Genomic DNA, 17,310 nt, shown 5'->3' with positions numbered 1-17,310 from the left:
TGGTATGCCAGTCCAGCCATTCTGGGAATTAATATGATAAACCTTCACTGCACTCCTCTCGAGCAAGAACATCCTTCGTCAGATATAAATGCACTCTACCCACTATCTGCTGACAGTCCAGCAGCTGGAGAGTAGATTTTAGACTGGACTCAGACATCACACAGCAATCAGACTGCTTCTCTCTCAGCCAAATCCAATGTCACACCCTTATCAGATATTTTAACCTCCAGATTTTCTTCCATCTTACTCTGAGGCCAGCTAGATACCTAACACTGTGACAACATAAATGCATAGAGTTGCCAAGGGTGCTCCAATTTCCCAGCCCTAACCCTCTTCAAGAGCACCAGATGAATCCTGGGGCATTGTGCTAATTTGCTACCCAGACAACATTTAGATAAAAATGAGAATTTATGCCCGAATTCTTCTAAATTGCTTCATGCAAGTGGACGCAGTAGTGCAGTGATTTTATTATTGGACTGAAAATCCAGAATCCCAGGTAATACTCTGGGATCAGGGCTCATGTCACATCCTGGCAGATGATGGAACTTGCATTCAATAAAATAAAAATCTGACAATTAAATTCAAAGGATGCCCATAAAAGAATTGCTTCTAAAAAGAAACTCACTTGGCTCACTAATTCCCTGTTTAGGGAAAACAATTCTGCCTGTACATGACAGTAGTCTCTCAGCAAAGCTCATTTCATTTAACTGCCCAGCAAGCCATTCAGTTGGATAAAACTGCTAAAACGTCTCAAAGAAATGTAACTGAACAATCCACTTGGCATCAACCTGCACAATGGAAACTAGAAAGCCAAATCAATACTGCAAAATCTTTCTTTTTAACTTCCTTTCTGGGGGCCTGTGCCAAAATTATCTCACAGACTAGTCAATAAACATGTAGTTATATTCTTGGAATTGTACCTTACAGACAATGCCCCACATGTACCATCCCTGGTTATGACCTGTGCCAGTGGTGGTACAACCCAGCAGAGGTGGAAGAACAGTTCTGCGAAGAAGGGAGGTAGGGGTGTGGTTGCGGTGGGAGTCATCAACATTGACAATGTACTCTGTTAACATTGATGCTTTCAGTTCAAACATGGACAAGGAAAGCCCCTGCTGACCATCATGTATCTCCCCTCCACAGCAACATTACCCCCATCCCCCCCACCCTACCTCCCTGGCTGCAAATACTCCATCCTGAACACTACAAAGAGGAATCAATGGGGATGGCAAACGTGCAGAATGTACTTTCGTGGGGCATTTCAAGATGACAACCAAATGCAGTTCAGCAGCAATACTACTCACCAACCTGCTCAAGTTCTGGACCTGCTAGACTGTGTCTGCAGTAGCTGCTGGAGGAGCCAACAAGCATGAAAAACATATTTGACCGCATCTTCAGTAATCTCCCGACCAGACATAACCACTGCACAGTCCTTGGAACATTCACTTTGAATACACCTTCCAACATATTGTGTGACATGATCACCCCATGCTAAACAGAATAAATTTTAAGCAGATCTAATTTACCAAAACTTGTTATCTATGTGCTACGGGCCTTAAGCAGGAGTAGAAGCGTACTTAACACAATCTACAAATTTGTGTTGTGTCATCTCCCCAAATTTACCATTACCATTAAGCCTATTTCAATGAAGAGGGCAGAAGGGCATGCCAGGAGCAGCACCTGGCATATCTAAAAATGAGCTGTGAAGCTAGTGTAGCGACCACATGCATGCCATACAGTAGAACATAGAACATTACAGCACAGGTAAAAACAATGACTGCAGATTCTGGAAACCAGATTCTGGATTAGTGGTGCTGGAAGAGCACAGCAGTTCAGGCAGCATCCAAGTAGCTTCCAAATTGAAGTTTCGGGCAAAAGCCCTTCATCAGGAATATGAGAGCCTGAGCGTGGAGAGATAAGCTAGAGGAGGGTGGGGGTGGGGAGAAAGTAGCATAGAGTACAATGGGTGAGTGGGGGAGGGGATGAAGGTGATAGGTCAAGGAGGAGAGGGTGGAGTGGATAGGTGGAAAAAAAGATAGGCAGGTAGGACAAGTCCGGACAAGTTATCACGACATGGTTGAAGAGCTTCAGGGCAGAGGAAATGACCTGGGAGTTGCAGTGGGAGAGGGACACCCTGAGATTTTTGTAGAGCGAGGAGGAAAACTTCTTCAAGGCAGGCATCCTTGCAAGAGGATTCACAGTAGGGTTAAAATCAACAAGGTAAAAACAATGACTGCAGATGCTGGAAACCTGAAGCTCTTCAACCATGTCGTGATAACTTGTCCGGACTTGTCCTACCTGCCTATCTCCTTTTCCACCTATCCACTCCACCCTCTCCTCCTTGACCTATCACCTTCATCCCCTCCCCCACTCACCCATTGTACTCTATGCTACTTTCTCCCCACCCCCACCCTCCTCTAGCTTATCTCTCCACGCTTCAGGCTCACTGCCTTTATTCCTGATGAAGGGCTTTTGCCCGAAACGTCGATTTCGAGACATTACAGCACAGTACAGGCTCTTCAGCCCTCAATGTTGCGCCAACCTGTGCAACCAATCTGAAGCCCATCTAACCTATACTAATCCATTCTCATCCATCTACCTATCCAATAACCATTTAAATGTTCTTAAAATTGGTGAGTCTACTACTGTTGTAGGATGTATTCCACACCCCTATTACTCTCTGAGTAAAGAAACTACCTCTGACATCTGTCCTATATCTATCACCCCTCAATTTATAGCTATGTCCCCTCATACTAGCCATTGCTATCCAAGGAAAAAGGCTTTCACTGTCCAACCTATCTAATCCTCTGATTATCTTGTATGTCTTAATTAAGTCACCTCTCAACCATCTTCGCCTCAAGTCCCTCAGCCTTGCCTCATAAGATCTTCCCTCTAAACCAGGCAACATCCTAATAAATCTCCTCTGAACCCTTTCCAAAGCTTCCACATCCTTCCTATCACGCTATGATCAGAACTTTACGCAATACTCCAAATGTTACCGCACCAGAGTTTTGCACAGTTGCAGAATGATCTCATGGTTCTGAAACTCAATTTCTCAACTAATAAAAGCTAACACACTATATGCCTTCTTAACAACTCTATCAACCTGGGTGGAAACTTTCAAGGATCTATGTACGTGAACACCAAGATCTCTCTGCTCATCTACACTACCAAAAATCTTACCATTACCCCAGTACTCTGCAATCCTGTTCCTCCTTCCAAAGTGAATCACCTCACCCTTTTCCATATTAAACTCCATTTGCCACCTTTCAGCCCAGCTCTGCAGCTTATTTATGTCTCTCTGACAACATCCTTTATCAATATTAACAACTCTACCGAACATAGTGTTATTCGCAAATTTACTAAGACATCCTTCTATGCCCTCATCCAGGTTATTTATAAAAATGACAAACAATAGTGGAACCAAAACAGCTCTTGCAGTTTGCCAATTTCTGATCCAAACCGCATTTTGTGCAATAGTTTACCGTGGGGAACCTTATCAAATGCCTTACTGAAATCCATACACACCACATCAACTGCTTTACCCTCATCCACCTGTTTGGTCACCTTCTCAAAAAACTCAATAAAGTTTGTGAGGCACGAACTACCCTTCACAAAAGTGTGTTGACTATCCCTAATTAACTGATTCTTTTCTTGATGATTATAATCCTATCTCTAATAATCCTTTCCAACACTTTATGCACAACTGAAGTAAGGCTCACAGGTCTGTAACTTCCAGGGTTGTCTCTTCTCCCTTTCTTGAACAAGTGAACAACATTTGCTATCCCCCAGTTTTCTGGTACTATGCCTGTCAACAATGACGACAGAAAGATTAAAGCCAAAGGCTCGGCAATCTCCTCTCTGGCTTCCCAGAGAATCCTGGGATAAATCCTAGATAAATCCTTGGACATAAGTACTGGAGCAAGTGATAGAGATCACTAAGCAATTCCACAACCAATGGATCAGATCTAAGCTTGGAGATCCTCTCACATCCATTAGTGAATAATGGTCAACAATTCAACATCAGTGGGCGGCACGGTGGCACAGTGGTTAGCACTGCTGCCTCACAGCGCCAGAGACCCGGGTTCAATTCCCACCTCAGGCGACTCACTGTGTGGAGTTTGCACGTTCTCCCCGTGTCTGCGTGGGTTTCCTCCGGGTGCTCCGGTTTCCTCCCACAGTCCAAAAGATGTGCAGGTCAGGTGAATTGGCCATGCTCAATTGCCCATAGTGTTAGGTAAGGGGTAGATGTAGGGGTATGGGTGGGTTGCGCTTCGGCGGGGCGGTGTGGACTTGTTGGGCCGAAGGGCCTGTTTCCACACTGTAAGTAATCTAATCTAATCTCTCTGGAGGAGGGGGTCTCCACAAACATCTGAATCCTCAATAATGGGGAGCCCAACACATTGGTCAAAAATTAAGACTGAAGAATCACAACAAACCTTCAACAGAAGTACTGAGTTAATGATCCAGCTCAGCCTCCTTCAGAGATCCTCAACATTACAAGTCTTTAGCCAATTTGGTTTACTCTACAGGACATTCCGATAAGAACATAGTTAATAGGAACAAGAGGATGCTGCTTGGCCCCTCGAGCCTGCTCCATTTTTCAACAGGATCATGATTGATCCAACAGTCCTTACATCCACTTTCCTGTGTTCCCCCATTACACTTATTGTCTTACTGATCCATCAAACTATATACCTCTCTTAGCCTTAAATATACAGAAGTACTCTGCCCCTGCAGAGTACTCTGGAAAGGAGTTCCAAAGACACTCAACCTCTGAAAGAAGAAATTCACAGTCTTAGTTTGGCATCCCTTAATTCAGAAACACTACCTTCTGATCCTAGACTCTCCCATGAGGATAAGCATCCTTTCAGCACTGTCAAGTTCCTTAAGAATCCTATATGTTTCAATGGGATCACCTCTCACCTTTCCAAATTCCAATGAGCAGAGTCCCAACATATTTAACCTTTGCTCATAAGATAATCTTTCCATACTGTGGTTCATTCTACTGGCCCTTCTCTGAACACCAATAAATGGTTGAAAAAACAGGATACTGCAAAGCCTATGGAACCCGACAATATTCTGTCATTAATTGAGCCTTGAGCTCCAGAACATGCTGATCCCCTAAAATATTCCAGTACAGCCATGACATTGTCATCTCCACCCCCAATGTGGAAAACTTCCCCGGGCATGTCCTGTGCACAGAGAAACAGGCAAATCCAATCCGCCCAATTACTGCCCTTTCAATATCCTTTCACTCATCAAGAAAAAAGATGGAAGAGGTACAGTCAGGTACTGAAGCAGTCTACGTCTGGATACAATGAGAAACCAGACAAGACCCAGGCTTATAGTGACATGTGACATGTAATGTTCACATCACTCAAGTGTTGGGCAATGAGCATCTCCAACAATTCAGAATCTAGCCATCTCCCCTTGAGTTCAATGGTATTACCATCACTGAATCCCCACTATCATTTACCAGAAAGTGAACAGATACTGTGGTTGGCAAGAGCAGTTTAGAGGCTAGGAATCCTGTTTTAATTAACAGAGCAGGTCGGTGACCACAAGCCATCAGTGGTCAGTATCGAAGCATCATGTCATATTATGACTTGGCGACAACAGAGTGTTTCTCACCACGATGATAACACAGCCCACCACGTAAGAATTATTTTTACTGGGGACTAGAGTGTTATGGTTGGAGATGAAGGTGTGGTCGAACGTATCAGTTGTTGAAGAAATGTTGCTGTGAACAGTAAGTCTAAAGCTAGACTCTTGATTTTTGGAAGTGCAGTTCTCAGTAAATTTGGTGACAGTTTTATTCCAGGGGAGAATATAGAAGGTAGCAGAGTTCTGAAGTAGAAAAAAGATATCGATTAACTGCAAACAAACTGTAGTCAGTTGGTATTAATCACATTTTTAAAACAAAAATCTATGGTTACTAACATTGCACTCTCCCTTCCAGCTGATAACTTGACTCGTGGAAACAACGGTGGATGCAATAGCCTGTGTTTGATCATTCCTGGTGGCAGAGTTTGTGCTTGTGCTGATGGTCAATATTTGGATGAGGACAACGTTACCTGCAAATGTAAGTTTCCCATTTTGATCTGTTCCATTTCCAATTGATGCAGTATTTCATTTGTTCCATTTTGTCGCTATCTTATTATGATAACCTTTGACATAGAAGCAGTATGATCAGGAAAATTTACAATTTATTTATAAGACCTACGGGATTTGTAATTGGTTTTAAGAAAGTTTGTAAAATAAATTTTGGAAAGTTTGCATTAATTTTAAAGGGATCAGTTGTAATTTTCTCAGATATTAAGAAAACTAGTCCATACAAACTCTTGATCTGAAAATAGTACCATTTGGAAGGAAGTTAAATACAGATGCCCAAGTGCACAGAACAAAGAGGATTTGCAGTTGGAGAATAACAGAAAAGATATACTTACAAGTAGCTGTGAGTATAGTGCAGGTAATAGGAAATGAACCAAAAAATTTGGTTAGAGCAGTGATTGTGATGTGAAAACTTCTTTGGCAGTGCTTCAAATTTGCCAATGTTGCAAGACTTAAAACTGTCAGGGAAAGGAGTATTTGAGGAACCAAAAGAGAAAATGCTGGAAAATCTCAGCAGGTCTGGCAGCATCTCTAAGGAGAGAAAAGAGCTGACATTTCGAGTCTAACTGACCCTTTGTCAAAGTATTTGATGAATGTGTGCCAAAAGACAGCCATGAACCTAGCTAAGTAGATTCTGTTGGAGTATTCAGTTTAAATGATCAGTATCTCAAGGAAAATTAGATGAAGTGGAGCTACTAATATTGGTGACTTGAAAAGTAAAGCCATTGAGTGATTTTAAAAAAAGAGATCCTATGTTCTAGAGGTCCAGTTGGAAAGATTGAGAAATAACATGTGTTCCCACAGTTGGATAGGGAGCAATGTGACTGTGTGTAACCTCATGGTATATTCTCAATTTATCTGCTTTTTTGTGATTAATGTATAGCTCATACCAACCATAATTTGGCTGTTAATTCATGCATAATTTCTGTGATTTCTGATTCATGTTTAACTGATAGCTGCAAAAAAAAAGCTTGCTAGTAATTTCTTCATTGGGGTAATGGAGGTAAGTCATTCAGTAAATTGGTTATTATAGTATATAATTCTCCTGGGTGGGTGGGGGAGGGGAGGGGGTATGACATTATTTTAACGATGCTCTTGCATTTTTGAATATTAAACTACATTTCGTAAGAGGCAGTTTATTCCAGGATATCATTCCCTAAACCTGCTTCAAAAGCAAAATGCTGTGGATAATGGAAAATTGAAATGCATTCTGATTGAAGATCATTGAGCTGAAATGATTTGGAGATGCTGGTGTTGGACTGGGGTGTACAAAGTTAAAAATCACACAGCCTGCACAACCACCTGATGAAGGAATGGCACTCCAAAAGCTAGTGTGCTTCCAATTAAACCTGTTGGACCATCAGCTGGTGTTGTATGATTTTTAACTGAAAAGTTAACTCTGTTTCTATCTTTGCAGATATCCACTGATCTGTTGAGTATTTCCAGCCATTGCAGTTTTTGTTTGATAATCCAGTTTAGTAAACAATGCAGCTTGTCATATTCTTACAGGTGGATCTCAGTTAGCTTTGTTGTGCTGTTATATGCTACGCAATTACTGGTGTAAGGCAGATTAGGCACAGTTATGTTGTGTAGTTGTGCTATCATAATGTTTAAAGAATGAATAGTGAACTGTCCTCCCAGAGCTGGAGTGTTTTATCATTGCGGCAGGGATGTCCCACAGCAATTATCTGTTCTGAGATTGCTGTTAACCAGCTGTTGTAAAGCATGAAATGGAAAAGCAATGGACTTTAAGGTATTGCGAAGTTTTATGAACTTTTCCTTCATATAATATTTAGGAGGAGCTTACATGATGATGTCACAGTGCAAGGGATGCATGCCCTGCATATGCATTTACAGTCCTGATCTCATCAAGGCCAGCCACGTCTCAGGAAGCTGTCCGAGGGCACAGAACAAACTCAATCTAAAAGGAACACTGTTATCAGCTTCTCCCACAGCCACCCCACTCCTGACCGCTCATTGTTACAAATTGCGTCTGTTCACTGCCAGCCACTCACACTATCACTGTCATTTGCTGACTCCTGCTCGTCACCCACATGCCCCCAGCAGGGGTCAGGAATCGGATGTTGAGGGGTCAGGAGCACTGTGGTAAGGAGTCGGAATGGAGTGACGAAGAGTTGGGAGTAAGGAGTACAAGAGGTTGGGAGTGGGGTGACGATGAGTAGCACACATGTGAATCAGGAGTGGGGGAGTAAGGATTTGGGATTGTGGCGGGAATAAGTCTTGAGTGGGGTGATAATAGGTAAGAGTGGGACAGCGAGGGATCAGGAGAATGGTGTTAAAAAGTCAGGAGCAAGGCGATGAATTGGAAACAGAAAGCCAAGAGGTCAGGAATGGAGTGATGAAAGAGAATCGAGAATATGTAATTGAGGGGTTTGGAGCCATGCAACAAAGAGTTGTAGTCTGATAGTGATCAGATGGTAAATGGAACAGAGCAATGACTGATGGAACTTAAATTGTGGTAAGGATGGGTGATGCATTTTGGGTGTTCTGAAGGAAGGACATATTGAATGATAAATCCTGAGGGAGTACTGTGGGACAAAGGGTCCTTGGTGTACAAGTCCATAGATTTCTGAAAGTGTCAGCACAGATGGACAGGTTTTTGAAAAAGGCGTAGAGGATATTTGCCTTCACTAGTGCTGGGACATTGATAAAAAGAGCAAAGAAGTCTTGTTACAACTTTACAAAACACTGGTTAGGCCACAAATAGTGTGTAATTCTGGTCCCCGCTGTATCAGAAGGATGTGATTACACTGGAAAGGGTGCAGAGAAGAATCACCAGGATGTTGCCTGGGATAAAATGTCCAGTTACGAGGAGAGACTGTATAGGCTGGGTTTGTTTTCCCTGGAGAAGGCTGAGGGGGAGTGCACTTCAGTTATATTAACAAGGTTCCAGATGTTGTGATAAGCAACAATGACTGTCAATCAATGTGGAAGAGCAGCATGTTTATTCAGATCTCCCAGTCAATAGCAGACAGTGATTCCCTCCATCCATCCCCAACATGACAGGAAATGCCCAGGAAACTTTGCAGCTTCTGCTGTTTGTTCTAATTTAAATGTAATGGCAAATAGAGTCAGGAGGCCAGGTGGAAAGTGAAACCACATCTCCTTTTACATAATGTATTGAAGGCTCACTACCGAAGGCCTATCTTCTGTTCATCAACTGCCAGAGATTTAAAATGTTCCACTCAACACCTGGAACTGCGCAATCTTCTCCAGATGATGTTCCTCCTAACACTGTTCACCCCATCCCTCATTGCTCAATATTATTCACCCTCCAATCCCCTCGCATTGACTGATCAACGTTTACACATCACCTGGTCATGAACCAAGGTATCTCTCCTGCAATTTCCCCTTGGCCTACCTTTTCCCTATCAGCCAACACAGTGTCAAGGATCTTGGAAAGTATGTCAGGAGGTGGGGGAAATCTGTGCTGGGAAGAGAGATGAGAAATTTCCATCAGCGTGAGGCTGGAGTAAGAATTGTTGAGTGAGGGATGGCTTGGTAGGGTGACAGAGACTGAAAAGATGGGAGGGTGGTGATTATTCTTTGGGAGGGTGGACTTTTTCATAAGGGAGGGTGTTAAATCAGAGGCTGTGGGAGCTGAACTTTGTTGGGGGGAAAATAGGGGTGTTGAGCATTGTCAGAGGTCAGTTCAGAATGGGAGGTGTGTGAACATTGTTGATGGAGTGGGTGGTATGTCGTGTCAAAGCGCCATAATGCTAGAATGCTTTGATCTTCCAGCTCCTGCACTCCTCACCAGGTTTTATACTGACTTGGAATTGCTCCAAGTAATTTGTACAAATATTGCACAAAGTGCCGAATTCTCATGGTTCTGACTGTCTGATCATACTGCCATAGAGACTCCTGTAAAGATTCAGTCAGGATAAAACCATCAATCGGTAATTTCCCTGACTTCCTCAGAGGCTCTCAGTGCTTCAGTAATCAAATTAAGCCATTCACCTCTTTTCTTAACAGAAGATTCTAGTCATTAACACATCTCAAACCTTCAGTAATTCTTGGAACTTGCTGCCTGTACTTCTGAGGCCAAGCTTTTCAATGAATTTGGACATTTCTACTTCTCCCAGTCTCGTGCAGTTGACATTTGCTGAAAAAAAGAAACTATGGAAACTTAATGGTTCTGAAAGCCAAACAGGAACTAAGATAGATCAAAAAGAATGCTTACACATTAGACAAATTGATAAATGAAAATAGATTGTCACAGTTACTCGAAGAGTGTTCTATAAATGTGATGTTGACACCATGAGCTCAAAGCAACTGTACAAAAAAAAACAGGAGTGATTAGACTAACCGTCTGGTGGGCTAAAGCCATTTGCAATTAGCTCGACCTCCTGCTTGTGGTCAAAATTGAGCATTTCAGTCTTCTGAGTAGACTTAGTAATTAACACTCATTAGGCAGTCCACCTCGTCAACTCATTCCACACTATGTGAAAAGACGTCAACATATCAGACAAGCCACAAGACTTTAAAAGCATTTTAGTTTCAGCAAATGGTGAACAATTTTAAGTGATCATCAGTAAGCCAAGAACTGGAATTGGATCAGAGAATATTAAAACTATAACGGCTACAGGAGCTCCTCAATTTATAAATATCTAACTGATGAATGCTCGTATTTACAAATGCAATCCTATACAGGGGTATAATTTTAAATATTCAGCATATGATTGTTTCCTGTATTTATGGATGGTTGCTTAATGTTGTCCTGTGTTGTGTTCCAACTTGGGTACAAATCGATGCGAATTAACTCAGGAGCAGAACCTTTCAGAATCTGGGGACTGTTTGTACTTTTTCTTTGTAGGCAGCCACAAGGTACCAATAAATTTGCAGTTTATCAGCCTGGTCACAAACATTAGGGCATTCTGACTGCTGCTGGCAAAGAAATTATTTCAAGATTAGGCAGGAAAGAAAAGGAGAAAAAGGTTGGTCTGATAGAATTGTTTTGAAAACAATAATAAATACATGAATTATGCCCCAAGGTGTCATGCATTTATAGAAGAAATAAAGCAAAAATGGTTTGTATACACGTTCAGAAAAGGGCAATTCACAAAGTTAATTGTGGAAAATTTATATCTTTAATGCGACAGGGTTAACAAAATAGAAATCTTTATAATTATGGAAGGGTTTGATACACAGAGCACATTCATTCTCATTGGAAGTAGAATGGCTGGAGGCCACCAATCCACGACAGTTGCTCTGAAACCCAACAGGGATTTCAGAAAAGACATCTTTCTCAAAACAACTTGCAACTCAGTACCACAGGGAATGGTTGGAATCAATAGTATATATCCAATAATGGGAAAGCATAAACACTTTGACAACATTTTGTTTCTTGCAATAAGTTTAATGGCTGCCAAAGACAGGAATAAAAGCACTTACAGCAGAGACTGAGGTTACATTGGTTGTAACAAGCCAGTGAGTAAACTGTGTACAATTACCCTTCCCTAAACATTCCTTTCATTTCCAGATACAAGTTATCCAATACACAGAAGTCAACACAGAAAATCATCATTCATTAATAAAAATGTATATTAATTCTAATCAGACTTACATTTATCAGTTTCTCCAAATTTAATTTATATATATATTATCCTCATATCATTTAGATGTATTCATAATATGTAGGTATGTTGTTGATTGCTGTTAATCTAGTGTCTATGTTCTTTAATAATATTTTTCCTCTAGTTAGTGCAGTAGCTGTTGAAACTGTTTTGCTGCTGGTCTATTTTCACATTTGGGAAATGGTGGACCTCTCTGACTTATAATCTTTCTGCATACAGATCATGGTATCACATGTTCTAGACCAGTGGCCTGCAATGAAAGGACAGCTCACCTAGTTGTCTATAGAGGTCTGCAGTTTCAATGATTTATCTGATCATTCACATGCACCGCATACAAATGTAATGACAATTGCCCTACGCAGCTCCCAAGTTCCCTTGTGGGTTGACTCTTGTTGTGAGCGTTGAACTCTAACTGACTCTCCAGTTCTCAGCTTTGGTGAGGATCTGGCAGTTTTATCAAAGTGAAATTTGGCTCTCTGTTGTTTCACCTTGATTTTGTCATTCACTTCTACGACTGCATTTGGCTTCAGCACTTTTGCTATCAGAAGACTAATTTGGGTGTGGAATAACGTTAATCTTCAGACTGGAGTACTTTCCATGCCTTTAGTTTGTTAGTTTTCCCACTCTAGGATTGCCTTTTACAAATCAGTGCCGGATTTAGTTAGGATCTTTATGATCTCATTGGTAATTTTCATTACCATCTCAGCCTTTTCATTTGACTGGGAAGAGTGGTGAACATCAAATATTGTGCTGAATTCCCCAGTCAGTTATAAGGCTATTTGGTACTAGCTCAGATCGGTGGCCTGTAATGAAGGGACAGCTCAGTTTAGACTTAAATGCTTCACTCATGAATTGAGGATTATTCTTGCTGTTCGAGAGTTCTGTAACGATTTAAATGTACTTTCAGGCATTCTGCAATCTCACAGGTATTTGTTGGTATCACCTGGTCAAAATCCCAGTTGTCAGAATAGTCAAAAGTGACAACATAATCAATTCCTGTGAAAATCAAAAGGTCAACCCAAGCATCGTCATGGTCCATTGCTGTTGTGATATATATATATATATATATACTCCTGAGCTTGAAATTCAGTATTCTCATTTAAACTTGCTATCCTTAATATGATTGCTCATGTTAGGTTAAAAATGTATTTATCTTGCCTTCCACAGATCAGACATAATTCTCATTTTCCCATTTCCTTCAAAATAAAGACTCCACAGCCTTTATGCAAGATGCCATCTTCCACTATCACTTCATCTCTGTATGTTGAATATACTCTTTATCATATTAATGTGTCCTTGAAGCTTTCAGTCCATTCTTTCAACATTACTTCCTTGAGCATGTTAAGAGTTGCACCTTGTCCTGTAGTCTGATTGTCCAGAGAAAGTCGCTTGTTTTCAGATTCAATATTACTATCAGATTGATGACTTCATGTCAAGCTTTTGCATCCCATTGAATCTTGAAGATTCACTCAATCCTATATTCCTTGATTTTCTTCATAAAGAGTGCTGCTCTCAACAGCACATTGGCTATGTACATCATTTATTGTTATTGTATGTAGTCTCCAGATAAAAGCCCTGCAAACAATGTTACATTCTTTACAGATATTTAGAAGCAGATCAAGCATTTCGGGAGATTGCTTTGAAGTGGTTTTTGGTTGGACATCAACTTAACTTTCTCTCTCCCTAACAGGTACTTTTAAAAATGTCCACAAGCAAAGACAGTAATCAGGCAGTCTTTAGCAATATTAAAATTGTATTACTCCAATGGTGTTATTCCATGGACGCGAATACAATTTGTTATCCTTGCTGCCAAAGGACCACACCAAGTCTGTCTCATGGGCATCACACTGCAAGGTGACTTCAATATTGACACCGGAGTACCTCAGCATTGGTATCATCATTGCTAGCTATTTGATCTCCATTAAACATGCTTCTGATTCTTTTCCTCAAACACTATTGCATCTCCTTAATATTGAGCATATGTACATGTTCACACTCATATGGTAAATTACGCAAGAACATTGTGAAACAGATCACAAATTCTGAAAATTGTTGCACATCTTTCACATCTGTTGGGCTACATCTTTGATCTAGGTTTCACCTTGTCAGTATCTGAGGAAAATCCTCTCACTAAGCCAAATCTGTATCCAACTTACCAATTTTTCCTGGACCTCATGTGTTCTTATCATCTTGATTAGTCTTCAGTGTGGGACTTCCTCAAAGGCTTTACTGAAATCGAAATACACTGCATCAATGGCATTATTCACTGATCATTAAATTTAATCAAATTTGGTAGACATGACATCCCTCTGACAAAGGCGTGCTGACTATCTCTGATGTTGACATCTCTGAATAAAATTATCCTATTATTCTTTCTTACAAACCTCAGTGTATATCTACTTTTCTCTTGCCTGCTGACTGTTTGGGGTTATCCTATGATATCCTTCCAGCAAAGTGATTATTCTCTATTTATTCCTAAACCATACCCTTAAAGCCTCATTTGAAAATCCATCCAAGATACTACCGCTCCTTAATGTAGTTATTAATTCCTTAATGAAAAATGAAACCCACTTCCTCTTTTACAACCTCTCCTGATATATACCTAAATATCCTCTAACCCAGAATGTTGATTTTCCAGACCTGCTCCTCCCTCCACCATGTCTCTGTGGTGGCAGCCATCGCAATTTCATGTGTTAATCCATGCACTTCTTGTTTCTCTCTGAACTCTAATACTCTTAACATTGAAGTAGAAGCCATTCAGCCTCACCTTATGCCCTTGGAAGTTAACATGGGTGAACACCTTCTGCCTTGATTCCTTTACTAAAGTATGCTGTGTACCTATTGCACACTATGTCCACGTCCTCTGCTGAACTAGTTTAAGTTCCTCCTAAGAGCACTGGTAGACACATCAGCAGTGATAAAACAAAAAAGTTGCTGGAAAAGCTCAGCAGGTCTGGCAGCATCTGTGAAGGGAAATCAGAGTTAGCATTTTGGATTCAGTGATCCTTCCTCAGAATTGATGGTATTTCGGAAAATGTTGGTTTAGATGCAGAAGTCTAGGTGATGGAAGGGTGTAAGGAGTAAATGATATGTGGGGATAGAGCCCAAAGAGAGATAACGACAATTGGACATATTAAAGAGTGGATACCAATCTGTTTGGGAGGGTGAATAGCTGTTGAAGGAAACTATTAGTGGCTAACAATAGGTAGTGTCTAATGGCAAGATGTGTGATAACAAGGTGTGAGAGTCAAAGTGTCATGCAACTGATACAATATATTGAACAATATATTGAACAATATATTGTATCAATTGCATGACATTATGATCTTGTGCTATAAATTTTGTGTCTTATGATCCTGCCCCACAAGCTATCTGATCAAGGAGCAACGCTCTGGAAGCTCGTGCTTCCAAATAAACCTGTTTGAATATAACCTGGTCTTGATTGATTTTTAACCTTGTCCACCCCAGTCCAACATTGGCACTTACTCATTGTTAGGGTACATGACTTCCTACATATGACAGGTCATGCATTCTCCTTGGCTGACCTCACCTGCCATGATTTAGACTTGAACGTATTGAGTCTTACTTGCTAACGTTTCTAGTTACTTCATCTAAAGATACTCCCTTCACTTTAAGTTTAGTCTCCTCCTTTTTTCTAACTTTTACTTATCCCTGGTGCTTCTCAGTTAAGCCCCCGCTTAATAGTCTCCCAGCTTCTTGAACCTTGGTCTACTCCTGTCCCCACTGATTTGTGAAAGTAGTTATACTGGTTCGCCTGCCTTGCAATATATTCATTGTCAAAAAAGAAATTGAAGGAAAGTGGAAATAATATCTTTTTTAAAAACAAATGTAGAAAACAGAGACTGGTGTGGAGGGTTGTTTTTCAGACTAGAGGCCTATGACCAGTGGAGTGCCACAAGGATTGGTGCTGGGTCCATAAGAGGTACAGTTAGTAAGTTCGCAGATGACACCAAATTTGGAGGTGTAGTGGACAGCAAAGAGGCTTATCTCAGATTACAACAGGATCTGGACCAGATGGGCCAATGGGCTGAGAAGTGGCAGATGGAGTTTAATTCAGATAAATGCGAGGTGCTGTATTTTGGGAAAGCAAATCTTAGCAGGACTTATATACTTAATTGTAAGGTCCTAGGGAGTGTTGCTGAACAAAGAGACCTTGGAGTGCAGGTTCATAACTTATTGAAAGTGGAGTGGCAGGTAGATAGGATAGTGAAGAAGGCACTTGGTATGCTTTCCTTTATTGGTCAGAGTATTGAGTACAGGAGTTGGGAGGTCACGTTGCGGCTGTACAGGACATTGGTTAAGCCACTGTTGGAATATTGTGTGCAATTCTGGTCTCCTTCCTATTGGAAAGATGTTGTGAAACTTGGTAGGGTTCAGAAAAGATTTACTCTGATGTTGCCAGAGTTGGAGGATTTGAGCTATAGGGAGAGGCTGAACAGGCTGGGGCTGTTTTCCCTGGAGTGTCACAGGCTGAGGGGTGACCTTATAGAGGTTTACAAAATTATGAGGAGCATGGATAGGATAAATAGACAAAGTCTTTTCCCTGAGGTCGGGGAGTCCAGAATGAGAGGGAATAGGTTTAGGGTGAGAGGGGAAAGATATAAAAGAGACCTAAGGGGCAACTTTCTCACGCAGACGGTGGTAAGTGTATGGAATGAGCTGCCAGAGGATGTGTTGGAGGCTGGTGCAATTGCAACATTTAAGAGGCATTTGGATGGGTATATGAAGGGTTTGGAGGGATATGGGCTGGGTGCTGGCAGGTGGGACTAGATTGGGTAGGGATATCTGGATGGCATGGATGGGTTGGACCTCAGGGTCTGTTTCCATGCTGTACATCTCTATGACTCTATAAATGAGATAAAATGCAAGGTTTGATGTAGGGTTGATTGAGATGAATTTTCCCATGATGTTCACCACACCAACCCACATCCTCTGCAGAAATATGAAAGGAAGTATAATGGAAACATTACATTGGATACACTAGATTATACAGCATTTCAGATTCCATGGATTTTGGATACCATATCTCCACACAGTATAAACTAAATTGACCTGTACATTGAATTATGTGTTGAAGTCAATACTAAGAGTGAGTTGGTAAACTGTGAAGTGGCATTAAGCAGCAGCATTCTGATCAGAATTGTACTTGTCATCTGTGTTTGTAAGCTTTCATAGCTCGAGCCAGGCATTGTTATCACAGTATAGTTTGTTCTATTGTTATCTTGCTAGATGTATGCAGCAATTTGTGATGTCAGTGGAGCAGACTTAATGCTAAAGTTGACTTTTAAATCCAGTTCAAAATCATCCACTGCCAAGCTTAACCCATTAAATTCACTTTAAATCTTTTGATTTTCAAATATTCTGACTACTGCAGAATCTTCATGCTTATTCAGGTGAGATATTTCAATACTTTTCACTTTTTAAGACCATGCATTCATTTCAAGTAAAAACAGAATAAACTCAATGACAAGGAAATCTTCCTTTGCTTTCACCTAATAATGTCTTAAGCTGACATTTGAAACATGTTAGCCATCTGAATTGGCATTATAAACTTGGATATCAGTATAACTCTAAATTA

At 40.9% G+C, this 17,310-nt stretch overlaps 1 protein-coding gene across 1 annotated transcript in view; it reads left to right on the top strand.

Moving 5' to 3' along the window:
* LOC140482363 (low-density lipoprotein receptor-related protein 1-like) overlaps positions 1 to 17,310 on the top strand; it is a 1,932,271-nt gene that overhangs the window by 1,023,020 nt on the left and 891,941 nt on the right. The window contains exon 15 of the mRNA XM_072579726.1: positions 5,963 to 6,085. Coding sequence (XP_072435827.1) covers positions 5,963 to 6,085 — 123 coding nt within the window. The remainder of the gene's footprint in view (positions 1 to 5,962; positions 6,086 to 17,310) is intronic.

This window comes from Chiloscyllium punctatum, chromosome 10, assembly GCF_047496795.1.
Source record: "Chiloscyllium punctatum isolate Juve2018m chromosome 10, sChiPun1.3, whole genome shotgun sequence".
In the NCBI taxonomy this organism is placed as follows: domain Eukaryota; kingdom Metazoa; phylum Chordata; class Chondrichthyes; order Orectolobiformes; family Hemiscylliidae; genus Chiloscyllium; species Chiloscyllium punctatum.
This window is presented reverse-complemented; position numbering and strand designations above follow the sequence as displayed.